Raw genomic sequence first — 15,619 nt, 5'->3', positions numbered from 1 at the left:
TCAGTAATTAAGAAGATAATGCTGTGTTCTATTTTAAACACAATATTATATTATTTTATTTTAAAATAATAAAATTTTATTCTATTTTAAACACAATATAGTGCTTTGACACAATCTGTATTGTTAAAACCGCTATATAAATAAAGATGACTTGACTTGACTTGTCTGTTTTTGCTCGGTTTTGCCAACAAAAATATTACCTACAGCAGAATTGTTGCGCGTCTCCGAGCAACACAGCTGTGTTTAGTTTCTGAATGAATCGTTTTGAATGAATCGTGTGAACCAATGATTCAAAGCCCCATTCATACAGTGGGCTGTTTACTGAATTCCTGAATGAATCCGATGTTTGAACGAATCGAATGAAAGATTCATAAAGACATTTACCGCCACCTGCTGGCAGATTTTAGTTTCTTATTTAGAGTATTGTTTCATTTAAAAAAAAAGGGGGTTAAAGGGATAGTTCTTGCAAATAAAATGTTAATTATGTCATCATTTACTCAAACCTGAATTACTTACTTTTTTTTATGGAACATAAAAGAAGGTATTTTGAAGACTGTTGGTAACAAAGCTGTTTTGTTTACTTAATGACTGCATGAACAAAAAAACAAAACTGAGATTCTTAAATTACTTTTATCAAATTAAAAATTTCCTTCTACTTAATACCTTCTCATTTAACACAAAAATAGAATTAAATAATCTTTTGAGGGTATTTTCACAACCAAATGTAATCTGTGATTAATTAATAGACATATCATGAAAGTAATTAGATTAAAAATTTCATTCGGCCGACAGCCCTAATTTATATACATTTTTATGCTTGAATTATTAAATTAATAAATTGATTCTTCATTTCATTTTTAAGTGGCACTCTCGATCCTCCATAAACAACAAATAGTCTAAAAAATTTATAAGAGGAACATTTAAAATGGTAACCTATGTAAAAATGTTTTTTATGTCTATTTTCTCTAAACAATTTAAATTAACTTTAATTGTTTCCTTATTTTAAAGCTTTATATTCTGCATCTACATTTTGCTCCTCATCCTTTCTTCACTCCACAGATTGAACTTCATGCCTTGACTTTCTTTCTATTCTCTCTTTCCTATCCCTCCTTCCATCACTGACTTGAATTTCCTGACCGCAGGCTCATTTGTTTTTTTTTGTTTTTTAAAGTAAATTATACGTCAACTATAAAATAACCAGTGAATGTCAATTTATTTAATGAATTTGAGTATAATTACTGAAGTTCAGCCCACTTTACCTGAATCCCACCGGCCCACTTTATCTAACACATTCAACTATAGTGGGCCAGCAATATTTAAACACCTTACAAGAAAACTAACAATTTTTCTGCCAAAATGATCAAAAATGAAAAAGACGCTAATTAAGGAGGCCAATAATGAACAGGTTTTCAGTGATTGATTGATGGGGAATATTGGGAATCTGCCCACTAAAAGCCACAATCAACCAAAAAGAATCAAGTATTTGAGAGTACAGTATAATGATTAATTAAAAATAAAAAAGGGTTTAAATATCTAAAAAAAAAGTTTCATAAACGTTGAATTGCCACAAACCCTAATTAAAAATGAAAAACATGAAAGCATATAGGGTAGGCCATCCACTTTTATTGAATTTACAAGCATTCTTGGTGTTCAAACATCACTGCAAGTAGTCTTACAGCCTTTCTCTCCATATAGTGTGGAATAAGATTACAATAGCTCTACATGCTAAAAATGGTATAACGTTTCAGTGTCATTACTGAACTCACAATGCCCTTCCTTACTTGCCCTCACATTTATACTTCTAAAAGCGGGATCTACTTCATCAAGATCAGCCTGACGCAACCAAACACTGAGACTGACAAGAAAATGACCGTGAAAATATGACTCCCCTCATTATCCAAGATGGAAAATACTTAAGCGGACTTCCAAAAAGAGAAATCATGGAAATATACTTTTCGTGTCACATAAGGTCTGACTGTGAAAGCCATGTCTCTGGCTCCACACATTCTCTGCTGGAACACTTTTCTAGGCTCTCTTTCACTGCTGAGACACATAGAGGGCAAATCTGTTGTGAATTAAAGCGTCATATTTAATACGTCTTTGATTCCATCGGACACCAGCTCTCAGTTGGTTTTACAAGCCCAACTTGAGAAAACGTTTAAAGTGTGGAACGTTATTCTGTGTGTTTGAACTTGACATTTTTTTCTTGAGAGTGATATTGTATACCCTTGTTACCACAGACCTTGGCTAGAAGAACTGAAAAACTGAGCTGAGCGACTACAAGAACATGGTACTTAACGAATGCAGGACAAAATGCTGTTGTGTCACGCCATCTTGAGGAGGTATTGTGGTATTGCATGGTATTGATGGCTATGGCTCAGAGTTATGAAGCAATATTATAGATATAATCGATAAACTCATATATATTCTTTAAATACTTTTGAGCATAAATATACAACAATTTTCCCTTATATTACCAATTTTAGAATTTTATCTGTAATATTTCTCTGACTGCTTTCTTTTAACAAAATATGGGTTATTTATCATTACAGGACAGAGCATTTTCTAAACATAAAAATATAGCAACAAACAAAATTAAAGAACATTATTAATTGCTTTTGGAATCTAACACAATTAAACCAAGACCACATCTGTGCGGAGTGGAGAGGGTTTGGTTAAAGCTTGACAAAGCTGTGTGGTAAAAGCTATTCTACCATATTTTAGGGCATATTTTTTAAACAAGCTTCTTGAATTCATCATAAAGCACGAGCACAAAAGCGCCCCCCATTCCTCTGAAAACATTAGACAGAGCCCCTTTGAAGAAAGCTTTTCCACCCTCATCACGAGCGATCTTTCTCCAGCAGTCAAGGGTTCCAGTGTACATAATATCCGCTGGGAAAACAAAAGACAAAGGCCTGAGTTGAAGTAAATGCACACTTGATGGAGAGCAGTGCATATGAACAGTGAGTATGTCTGTTGTATACCTCCTTTGCGCCCGGACTGCATCATCATGCGACGCCGCACAGTGTCAAATGGATAGGACACCACGCCAGCCGCTGCTGTCACAGTTTGTGCAATCATCCAGCTGACCACAATGTGGGTGTTCTTAGGGTCGGGAAGCATGCCTGCACAGCACCACACACAATAATGCATGCATGTTTTTTTATATATTTGAACAATTGAAGAACTGGCTGTATGAATTTAACGTGAATTGGCGATATCACAAGTTCAATTAGAATGACAGAAAAATTCTGAACATTAAGTTGCAATTCAACGAAAACACGGGTAATGCATTCTGGGAAATGAAGTCTGAATCTTTCAGCCTGGTCCCCAAAAATATGACATAAGCTAAATAAATTTTTTAAAGGTGATATTTCAAGCATCCATAAGACCTATACATTTTAAAACTTAAATTTTTAAACTTTTTCCTCCAAATTTTAATACAAGTGTTGTTATTGTTAACTTAAACTATTACAAATAGTTTGGATGAAGTTAAAGTTCTAAAATTACTAAAATGCAAATAAAAAGAAATTAAAGCTAAATAGAAATATAAAGACAGAGCCAATGAAAACAAGAAAAGCACACAGTAAAATTATTAAAACAAACTAAAATGAAAATTGAAACTGAAAATATAAAAATAAAATCTAATTTAAAATATTAATAAATACTATAATAGTCTATAAACAATAGTAAAATAACAGTTTCAAACAAGGCTTTGTCAAGCCAAAGATTCAAAATCAATGTGATTTTTTATTGAGAATTGTTTACAGTTTAAATTCATAAAAAGCTCATTTAAAATATCAACAAATTATAATATAATATAATACCTATTTAACATTTTCAAACAAGGCTGTCGAGCCAAGATTTAATGTTTGTATCTTACTTTTATTCATTTTTTTTATTTCAATTTATTATGAAAGAAATACAAATTTAAAATATGAATAAATACTGTAACACTAAAACAACACTGTTTCAAGCATGGCTTCGTCAGGCTAAGATTCAAAGTATGTATTTGCTTTTCTACTAAAAACTACTATTATTTTATTCAGATTTTGAAATTCTACTTCAAAACATCAAATTCAATTCTGCATTCTGTTTTCCACCTCTATTCAAATTATTTCAAATTCTGGAAGCACACTGGAATTTGAAAGGCAGTCTCAAATCAATCCTGAATAGCACACAACCCTGAAAATCACATCATCTGAAACACAAACCTGTTACCTTTAGCAGTGTCATAGACTCCGAAGTAGGCGGCCCTGTAAATAATGATGCCCTGGACAGAGACGTTGAAGCCCTGGTACAGACCCCGCAACCCGTCTGACCTAAAGATTTTGACCAGGCAGTCAGCCAGCCCATTGAACTCTCTGCCGCTGCCAGCTTTGCCAACATCTGCAGCCAAGCGGGTACGAGCGAAATCCAGGGGGTAGACGAAACAGAGGGAAGTGGCTCCTGCGGCTCCCCCGGAGGCCAGGTTGCCGGCGAAGTATCGCCAGAACTGCGTGTGCTTATCAACGCCACCCAAGAATATTTGTTTGTACTTGTCCTTGAAGGCAAAGTTGAGGGCTTGTGTGGGGAAATAGCGAATGACGTTGGCTAGGTTGCCGCGCCAAAAGGAAACAAAGCCTTGCTCCTTAGGAATCCTCACAATACAGTCGACAATACCTTTGTACTGTTTGTCTACACTGATCTGCTTGCTGGCATGTTGTACCTATAAAGTGAAACACAAAATATTGTGAGATACATGATTTTTTTGTGGTTCGATTGTCCTTGAGCAATATTTTAAATACTGAAAACTGTGAAATACTATTTAAAAGAACCTTTTTTTAGCAGTTTATATAAAAATGCTATTTATTTCTGTGATGATGCTAAATCTGTATTTTCAGCAGCCATTACTTCTGTTTTCAGTGTCACATGATCCTTCAGAAATCATTCTAATATGCTGATTTGCTACTCAAGAAACATTTATTATTATTATCAATGCTGAAAACAGCTGCGCTGCTTAATATTTTTATGGAAACCATAATACATTTTCCTAATATTCTATGATGAATAGGAAGTTTGAAAGAAAAGCATTTATTTGAAACAGAAGAGTTTTGTTTTGATTTCTGAAGGATCACGTGACACTGAAGACTGGTAATGACTGCAGTAAATTCAGCTTTGCTATCACAAGAATAAATGAAATATATTAAAATAGAAAACAGTTACTTTGAATTCTAATAATATTTCACAATATTACTGTTTTTACTGTATTTTAAATCCAATAAATGCAGCACTGGTGACTTAAGAGACTTCTTTCAAAAACATTTTTAAAAATTCTTGAAGATTCCAAACATTTGCATGGTAGCATTTAGTTCTGACATCATTTACTTCTGATTTCAGATGCCCTTCTTGGCAAAATCAACCATAATGCATAAAGTCTAGGCCTGCAACATGAGACCAGACTGCAGGGGGCAAAATATGCCACCCAACCAGCAGCTGGAAATTCACGGTTTGGCCTTAAAATACGGTGCATTTTGGTTACTGAAATCTTTAAATTAAGATCCACATGAAAGAATGCCAGAATAGAAACTAGGTATTAAAATGACCATTTGAATGTTGAGATCCTCCAAGGATGCGGATGTTGCAGACAGACAACACAAACATGGCCTCTGAAGGACAAAGCCAGGTCGCATATTTATAGCCACAAAATAATGAATGTTATTCTTAAATACGAAAGAAAAGGGTTTATGGATTAGCATGCATCACGGCAGAGTGCGTTAAGAGAATTCGAGATGATGATTCTCACCTGCAGCAGCAGTTTGACTCTCTCTATCGGCGCGACTGCAGTTTTGGAAATAGCCGCTGCGACCCCACCGGCCAAGAAGTCTTTAGCAAAGGAAATTGCAGCATCAGCCATGATAATAATACTTAAGCTTAGTGTATTATAAACACGATATACTGAACGTGCTGGCAGAAGCAGAAGGTAGAGCGGAGAGTGATGGAGATGCTGCGAAGGACACACTGCGCTAACTCTCGGGGTTTCTCGCGATATTTGCTCCAGGTTTGAGTAAATGGACGCTGCGTAGTGCGTACATCATAGCCACAGAACTTACATTTTCATGACATGCTGTATCTATTAACTAATTAATAACGTTATAATGAATTGTCCATTGTATAATATCCGTTAATATTCTAATTTAAACATGTATCATATTATTCCGATCTAAAAGAGATTTGAACTACAAACCAAAATACAAAACCAGTGCTGAAGTAATAGTCCTAATTATGTGTCTGTATAATTGGAGTTTAGTTATGAGATATAGCTCTTGAATCCACTTTCTATATGACTACAAACCCCATTCCTCCCTATAAAAAACTAGCTAAAGACAAGAACGCTGTCTTTTGATTCAAAACCATATTTAATTCAACATTGACAGTTAAAAACTGTTTCTAATAACAATCATGTACAAATACTTATTTTGAGCTTTTAAGTCAGAAACATTCACAATATTTTGAACACAGTTAAAACGTTGAACTAGAATAAGTCAACTGTAGTGTTTCCAAAATGTTGTAGTCGTTATATCAGTCAAGTTCTGCGGTCTCAATGGATGCTGAAGAACAGCCTAGTAATGTTCTTTTGTCATTTGGGTCTTCTTTCACAAATAGCATGGCGTCCAGCAGGTTGTCCGTGTGTTTGATGTGTTTGGGAGTGAAGCCATGTTTCTCCAGTAAGTCACTGTATTCAGTGGTGCTCCTCTGCTTTCCTTCTGTCATACTGAGGGCTTGCAACAGGGCTCGGCTCGGCCTTTTCCTTTCCTCATCCAGGAAGATCTCAGACACCAGAAGCCCACAACCTGTTTGGTAGCAATACATTCATAAAACAAACATTTAAACCCTTGACCTTGATTTAAAAAGACCTTCAGATGTTCACAGTTCAAAATACTTTAAAGGAACCGGTGATGTTAAGATAGAGTTGATACTTTAGGAATCAATTAGGTTAGGAGTTCACAAACTGGGCTGAAGATACCCCCAGAGGGCGCTAAGGGGCCATTTGCAAAGGGATCATCATATTTGACTTAGAGAGTCCATGGCATCAGAAAGTTTGATACTTCAGAATCAGACTTACACATTAAGAATTTAATAATGTCACTTTTTGAAGCACTTACCTGGTGTGCACATTTTGGATAGTTTACTCAATAATACATGCAGTTTCTCATCAGACCAATCATGGAGGATTCGTGCAAGAATATACAGGTCTGCTTTAGGCAGGTCATCTTTAAAGAAATCTCCTATCATGCAAATAAAAAAAGAATCAATCCAAGAATTTAGATTTAAGGCCTTTTGCACATTACTCAGGATGTACACTGTAAAATTCTTTATCATAAAAATGCTCATATAAAGTCTTCACTGACCGGCAACAAATGACACTCCGTCATCAGTTTCTTTAGGCTGAAAGTGGCGTCTCATCTCAATGACTTGTGGCAAGTCAAATACAATAACTGACAGTCCAGGATGGGCTTTTGTAAACTCGTATGCCATGGCACCAGTGCAACCTGTGTGAGAATAGAATGCTTTTCTAACATGCTCATACCATAGAAACATATATATTTTGTATCTCTAGACTACACTTCAAAAGTTTGGGGTTGGTAAGATTTTTTGATGTTTTTCGAAAGAAGTCTTTTATGCTCACCAAAGCTGCATTTACAGTATTTGCTCAAAAATACAGTAAAAACAGTAATACGGTTGTAAAATATTATAATTAAAAATAACCATATTGTCTTTACGGTCACTTTGGATCATTTTAATGCATCCTTTCTTAATTCAAATATATTAATTTCTTTTTCTTTTTTAAATAATATTACTGACCCCAACATTTTTAATGGTAGTGTATATTTATTTCATGTAAAATAACATCTCTCAATATTATCTCAGGTTTTTTTTTCTAACGTTCCGGATTATTCAACATTCCTCACTCATGAAAAAACTGTGACATTAAAAAAAAAAAAAAAAACAGATCAAAACATTGCGTGTCTCAATTCCCATTTAGACGTGAGCGAGTGACCGCGCAGAACGCACAGATAAGATTTGCAGAAACCACCGTCCCGCTGCTGTCTTGCATAATTTGAGATTTCACTAGAGCATAGTGCATGCATTTTTTATTCTGAAAGAGCTTGTTCTGAAAAGCTGCTTATCTGAAAAGGAGTTGCAAGGTTGTTATTTTAGTTGCAAATTATAAATGCTTCTAATTACCACTTCTCTCAAGGGTTTTTTATGCCAAGGACATCTGTATTTATTGTATCCTGTTTATTCTCTTTACCTGCTTTGACCTAAATTTAGAGCTAGAATTAATTTTCCATAACAACTTTAAAGGTACTTAAAGGTGAAGGGTTTCATTTCTGTGACACTAGAGTAACTAAACGGAATTGTAAAGATAATAGTGTTTCCAAAAACTCCAGCCTTCTTTCATTGTTTGAACAAACAGATAGTCCTGCAAGCTCAATTAAACCTGATTCTGACATTAAATAAATATACACTAACATTAAAAATGTTGGGGTCAGTAAGATTATTTAAAAAAAGAAAAAGAAATGAATATATTTGAATTCAGAAAGGATGCATTAAAATTATCCAAAGTGACAGTAAAGACAATATGGTTATTTTTAATTATAATAATATTTTACAACATTATTACTGGTTTTACTGTATTTTTGAGCTAATACTATAAATGCAGCTTTGGTGAGCATAAAAGACTTCTTTCAAAAAACATCAAAAAAATCTTACCAACCCCAAACTTTTGAAGTGTAGTCTAGAGATACTTTGACTTTGAATTGACCTGATATATTAGGGCTGTCCATTAAAAAAAAAGAAAAAAAAAAAGTTATAGACTGCATTTTAATAATTAGTAGATCATGAATTTAATTACCTAAAAATGAACCAATTGATATCCTTTATTTTACCATCTGTCTCTATTTTTGAGGTAAAAATCATATACCTCCAATGTCACAAGCTGTTTTATAGGGAGAAAGATCAAACGCTGTTGCCACATCTTTTCCAGTCACCTTTGCAATGCTGTGCATTGCATCCATGAATCGTATCTTTACTTCATCTTTACTGTAGTAGGCATCCTAGAAAACAACAAAGCAGTTCTACTTAATACTAAAATGTCAACAGCTTTTGAAAATGCATGATCCATAGGTGATATAGGCAGATGCGTTTAACTTGCGTTTACCTGAAACACATCCTCATTCTTCCCAAATGCTCGCTCATGTTGGCTGGTGCCCTCCCTGACAGCGTTCTCTAAATGACTGAAGAGAGGCCACACCATATCATTGCAGTGGAGAATGTACCCATGAAATGACTCTGGGCTGTCTGATACCAGGAAGCGACTGGCCTGTTCTGTATTTCTATAAACTGCAACAGACAATAAACAATGTTACTTACATTCACAGTCCACCTCCGGACATGACAATGAAGAGAACATGTAATAAACAATCAGTAGGAGGAAATGCATGTATGCGAGTGCCTTGCTTTAATGAACAGAGAAAGTGCTTGTAAGTTGTAAATGAACAATGAGCTTGGAGGTTTCAGAACTTGCATTTTGGGAAACCACATGCGATTTCTACGACAGTAACACCATTTGTGTGAGTTAAACAGCATTATGTAAATCTTACCACTGGTATTTTGCTGTTTGACCCTTTCTAGAAGCCCTAAAGAGACAGCAGCTTCCAAAAGCCTCTCAGTGCCTAAAACAGAGGCGTTGATTTGGCCGGCTATCTCTTCCAATGTTAAACTGTTAGAGCTGTTCAATACATCAAACACCTTCAGTTTGGATGCTGTGAATAGAGTCTGATAAACAAATGCATTGCAGAACAGTTACCACACATCTCCCCATTGCTAAATCATGCAAACCATTTGTATTTTAATGGTTTAATGTGTAAATGAATGCACTGAGAGCATAATAGCTAAATGAAGTTAAAATATTAAAGTTGAAGTTCACACAAAAGTGGAAATTCTGTCATTATTGACTTGCTCATGTGTTGGTCTAAACCTATGCTTTTAATTTTGAAGAAGAATTTTGATGAGAATTTTTACCAAAACTGCAATCTGGTGTAAGTAGAATAAGTTAACTACTCTTTAAAATTTAAAGAATCATGACTACCTTTGAAGCTTTGAACCCATCCAGTAAACTGATGATACTGTGGGGGACGTCCTGTCTGCTGCACTCCGACCCAGTCACATTCTGTTCTTGCATGGATATCCGACTGCCATCTTTAACATTTACCACTAATTCAGCCTCCCCGTTTGTGGCACAAGTCCAAGCCTCATCTGATTCCCGTTTGACCTCGTGGGCTGGACTTTCAGGTGGGCTGTTAAAAATCAATCCCAGCTGCTTGCAGAAGTGGTTAAGAGGGAAGCCTACCACATTAAGAAAATCTCCTTTCACATACTCCACCAACATGCCACCCAAAGCCTGGATCCCGTAACCACCAGCCTTGTCCCTGTCAAGCACAGATAAATCTGTCAGTCTCACCATTTTCAAGAATTTGCACGGCAGACGAAATGCCAGAGGATTGGAAAATGGATTTGTTTACTCAAAGTGGACTCCCTTACTCAAAAATGTACTCTGTTGAATTTCCCTTGTAATTTTCAACACGTCAAAGCAAACACAAAAATGACTAACTCTATAAAGGTCCAAATTCCACAGGTTCAACAAGTGCAAATTTACTGAACATGCTCAGCAAACGTGATCACAGCCTTCAATGCATTTAGCATATGAAAATCAATATACATAAACTCACATGGGCTCTCCACTGTTGATGTATTCCCAGAGCATCTCCTCAGATAATTCTGCAAATTTAACTTTTGTCTCTTCATAAAAATCAACCACTTTGTAGTCTGTATCTGAACCTGCAAAGAACAATGATTCATCTTTTAAATGATCAGTCTGTTTTACTAATACAAGACTTTAATTGTAAAAATAAATACAATAAACTTTCACATACCATTCTTGTCATGGCAGAGCACAATAGCTACACCCGTGAAGACGCTATGTTCCTTACCACTCAACCTGAAATACAATCATTTCAGTATATTTCAGTTTCTGCATCCGTGCAATAAACACATCACTTAAGACAACAATAAAAAAAAATGAAAATGCACCTAGAAAGCATACGGTAAGCATCTTGTTTATCTGTAGGCTTCTCCAAGATCAAACCATCAACTGTCTGAGGATGAAAAGAGAAGACAAATTTAACAAGGCAGTTTTCAGGACAGAATATCATATGCAAAATCTATTATATTATACAGCTACTTACCACAACAGTGTCTGCTCCAATTACAATATCTGGACTTTTCAAGTGTTTCTGAATCCGGCACATATACAGTTATACAGAATAAAGGGGACATTGTAAATGGTCAAAAGCTAAAATTTGCTTTCTCACATACAGAAATATACAACTTACAAATGGCATTCGGTGAGCCACTTCCAAAGCCTTCTGTTTGGCTGTCTCCACTGCATAGTCATATGGGTTCTTAAACAAGGATTTGTCCAATGTTTCTTTAAACCAAGAGGGAACCACCTCGAACCGTAAACCCTGCCACATCAATGCAGAAGAAGGAAAGAGAAAGCACTGATCATTCAAAGTTCACTGTCCATGTAAAAACCTAATAAAAATAACCAAAAAACCTACAGCATTAGATAAAATCTCCAGACGTCGTGGAGATGCGCTTGCCAGAACAACAAGCTTTCCACTCAGCTTGGATATTACTGGATTTAACAACATATTACACCTCTCCTATCTGTCACTTCCAGAGGTCTGTCCTGGGAATCAAGAGAAAAATATATGCATGTGTAAATCAACAAGTATAATACCTGGACGTTGATTTGAAGCACATGGCTTATAAGGAAAGTTCTCAGGGACAGCAACCTCGATAATGGTTAAAGGGGAGTTTGACCACAATTTGTCCAGATCATAATTTTCTTATCGTTGTTTTTTGAAAGAGAAAAGATCAGTCTACTCATTTCTAAGAATAAGAATGCATGCACAGTGTGGTTGAATCAGAAGTGTATTTAGTGTAGTTATACAGCAGTGTATTCATGCGATATTCATTTATTCATGTTTTGACTTTAATACATTCAGGAGTAGCAAATTACACATATATAAAGTAGGTAAATATTAATTTATCTTTATTCTTTTTAAGAATTTACCTGGAAAGGCTTGCTCCACTCTACCCTTTGCGCTTCCCGATACGTAGTGCACTGACAGGCAGAGATCCTGAAGAGGCGGAGTCTAGTCTACTCGCACATGCGCAGTCACCTGTCCTGATATAACAACGTCACGATACTACTGCTTTACTACGTGTAAATGGAGTGTAGTTTCATTTAGGCTATTCTGGACTTGTCATTATACTGAACAACTTTGGAAAAATATTTGTTCATTTATTAATAATATCCAGTAAGACGTATCTATTACTTTTTCAAAGGAATTATTTTAGGACATTATGAATCTGACTCTACTAAAAGCAATGCTTGTTTTGTTATAAATGTAATTTATTTTCTTTGTAAAATTTTATATCCACAAATGTAAATTTACCAAGAACAAACCAACAAATTTTCTTCTTTTTTGAAAGAATTTAAAATGATCTAAACACCATTTCATTGTCAGAAAATGAAAGCAAGTAGAACTATTTAATTTTGCAATTACTTTAATTTGTATACTATAATTGATAGTTAAATGTCTAACCCTTAAGTACTTATGTTTTTGTCTTTTTCTCTTGTAATCTTTGTTTCAAGTTGACATAATGTATATCGTTGATACTTTGTGTATTATTTACAAACATCTTTTAAATGTCAACTCTGTATTCTTTCCTTGCATTAATAAAAAAAGAGGGAAACAAAGTAAATGGAGTGTGAAATGACTGTAGTATCGTCATGACTCATGACAAAAGGCACAAATATTATATAAAATGTTACATAGTTACATTAGGGATCTGGCTATTTCAGTTTGAATTTATACTCAGAACTAAGTTCAAGAAACTGTATTGGCAGTCAGTCAGTCAGTCAGTCAGTCATATTTATTTATAAAGCACATTTAAAAACAACAGCTGTTGGCCAAAGTGCTGTACAAAATTAAAACATATACAACAATACAAAAATAAACAAAACACAGCAACAGACAAAACACTACAGTTACACCACTGAGCTTACTTGAGACCATATGCATCAGTAAATAAGTACGTTTTAAGAAGAGACTTAAAATCAGCGTATGTTGGAGCAGATCTTATATAAAATGGCAAATTGTTCCAAAGCTGTGGGGCAGCCACTGAAAAGGCACGGTCACCTTTCAATTTCAGACGTGTCCTTGGAACAGTGAACTGAAGAGTACTGGTTGATCGAAGTTCCCTGGAAGCATTACAGTAAAACAGGAGATCGGAGATATATGACAGAGCCAGTCCATGCAAACCTTTGTATACAAACAGCAATGTTTTAAAATGGATACGATATTTAACTGGGAGCCAGTGAAGAGAGATCAGCACTGGTGAAATATGTTCCCTCTTTCTTGTTCCAGTTAACAATCTAGCAGCAGCATTTTGAACAAGTTGAAGACGTGACAGTAGGGACTGTGAAATACCCAAGTACAATCCATTACAATAATCTAATCTGGATGAGATGAAAGCATGTATTACAGACTCCATGTCTCTTAATGTTAAGAATGACTTCATCTTTGCAATATTCTTTAGCTGATAAAAACAACTTCTAACCACAGTATTGATCTGTTTATCAAAAGTCAAAGCAGAGTCAAAAGTAACGCCTAAATTTCTGACATGTGAATGAAGATTACCAGATAGAGGCCCCATTATACTGGCCACAACCTCTGTAGAAGCAGGGGAGCCAAAGAGTAGGACCTCAGTCTTAGACTCATTTAACTGGAGGAAGTTGGCAGACATCCATTGTTTAACATCTCTCAGACAATCAAATAAACACTGTAGACTGGAGACATCCTTTGGGTGCAAGGGAACATAACACTAAATATCATCTGCGTAACATTGGTATGAGACATTGTGCTTCCTAAATATAGCATACAGAGGGAGCATGTACAAAGAAAATAGAACAGGACCCAAAATTGAGCCCTGTGGAACCCCATACAAAACCGGTGCACAAGATGAAGAATATTTGCCAGTCTCTACCGAGAAGGTTCGATCCTTTAAATAGGATACAAACCAACTTAAAACACAACCTTGAATCCCGATTTGCTGTAAGCGATTTAAAAGAATGCCATGATCGAGAGTGTCGAATGCTGCGCTAAGATCCAGCAAAATTAAAACCGCACAATTGCCAGAATCGACGATCAACAACAAGTCATTTAATACTTTTAGCAATGCAGATTCTGTACTGTGTTGAGGTCTAAAACCAGACTGATATTTATCAAAATTACCATTTTCCTGTAGGAAAGAGGAAAGTTGATTAAACACAACCTTCTCCAAAACTTTTGATAAAAACGGTAATTTAGAGATGGGACGGTAATTCTTAAAAACTGTTGGATCGAGATTTGTTTTTTTGAGTAGCGGCTGCACAATGGCATGCTTAAAATAAGATGGGACTTTTCCACTGATTAAACTGTTATTAATTATTGACAGTAAACTAGGAGAAATAGCGTCAAGTGTCTCTATTAAGAGACAAGGGGGGACAACATCCAATGAACAAAAGGTGGGCTTCATTTTATGAATAATTTGCACCAAGTAACTATGAGACACTGGAGTAAATTCAGATTAATTGGCATGGTAGCATTGCAAAATTTCTGTCTGTTTATAATACGTAGAGGAGAGTGGGGTACAATGAGTCAATGGTTGTCGCCGTTTAATCTAAAAAAATTGCTTATTTTATATTAAATACATTTTAAAGCAAAAACACATTTCAGGTAGGCTATGTTTCACAATATAAAATACAGGTATGTTGGTGATAGTATAAAACCAAGTAAAGGATGGACTAAGATTACTCAAAAATAAATAGCCTAAAGTGTTTTTTTTGTTTGTTTTTTTTTAATCGATAGTCGTGGGCTAAGATGAAATGAGTTGATCACCTAAAGAGTGATAGTACGCCTCCAAATGCAAGACAAATTTAAAATTAAAAGAAATAAAACATTTCTTAGAATAGTCAGTTTCTTATAAACCTTATATTGGTTTATGTATATCTTAAAAAGAAAAACTTTGTTCGTATTTTTATTTAAAATACAAATGGATATTCCCCAATGACTCAACACAGCCTATTCATTGATATGATTACCACTAAAATTGGTAATCATATCTTACCACTTAAATTGCACCAACTCTTTTAATATTCCTCTTTTCCCTGGCTGGGATTTCTAAATTTCCTAATGTAATGCCTAACGTACTGATGTAATGTTATATGGATGCCTTCTACAAACTGAAATTAGAAGAATGTGTATAGGGCCATACAAATATTACAGTAATAGCGTGACTATTTCCTGACCGAGATTTCAAAATTGGGGGTTTGGCTTTGTTTTCCTACTGATGGCCTCTCTACAGTCCTCATACATTATATGTACATGTATTTACATTGCCTGTAGATACCATCTTCTTGTACACTATGATGTGCAATGCAAGAAACAACAAGAAAACAAAA

General features: G+C 35.1%; 2 protein-coding genes across 2 annotated transcripts; both read right to left on the bottom strand.

The window, feature by feature from the left end:
• Positions 1-1,603: 1,603 nt before the first annotated feature.
• Positions 1,604-6,037, bottom strand: slc25a6 (solute carrier family 25 member 6). The gene is made up of 4 exons (XM_058787715.1): positions 5,786-6,037; positions 4,222-4,708; positions 2,985-3,125; positions 1,604-2,892 (listed from the first exon to the last, which is right to left on the bottom strand). Exons 1-4 carry the CDS (start codon positions 5,894-5,896, stop codon positions 2,735-2,737), a joined length of 897 nt encoding a protein of 298 aa, XP_058643698.1. The 5' UTR covers positions 5,897-6,037; the 3' UTR covers positions 1,604-2,734.
• Positions 6,038-6,379: 342 nt separating this feature from the next.
• On the bottom strand, positions 6,380-12,271 carry asmtl (acetylserotonin O-methyltransferase-like). The gene is made up of 14 exons (XM_058787714.1): positions 12,185-12,271; positions 11,667-11,797; positions 11,439-11,570; positions 11,292-11,339; positions 11,137-11,201; positions 10,980-11,044; positions 10,776-10,884; positions 10,136-10,475; positions 9,648-9,822; positions 9,206-9,387; positions 8,969-9,101; positions 7,392-7,532; positions 7,146-7,268; positions 6,380-6,833 (listed from the first exon to the last, which is right to left on the bottom strand). The coding sequence occupies exons 2-14, from the start codon at positions 11,757-11,759 to the stop codon at positions 6,562-6,564; spliced, it is 1,878 nt and encodes a 625-aa protein (XP_058643697.1). The 5' UTR covers positions 11,760-11,797; positions 12,185-12,271; the 3' UTR covers positions 6,380-6,561.
• Positions 12,272-15,619: the final 3,348 nt, after the last annotated feature.

Source organism: Onychostoma macrolepis, chromosome 09, assembly GCF_012432095.1.
Source record: "Onychostoma macrolepis isolate SWU-2019 chromosome 09, ASM1243209v1, whole genome shotgun sequence".
Lineage (NCBI taxonomy): Eukaryota > Metazoa > Chordata > Actinopteri > Cypriniformes > Cyprinidae > Onychostoma > Onychostoma macrolepis.
Note: the sequence above shows the minus strand (reverse complement) of the source record. Positions and strands in the feature narration are given on the sequence as shown.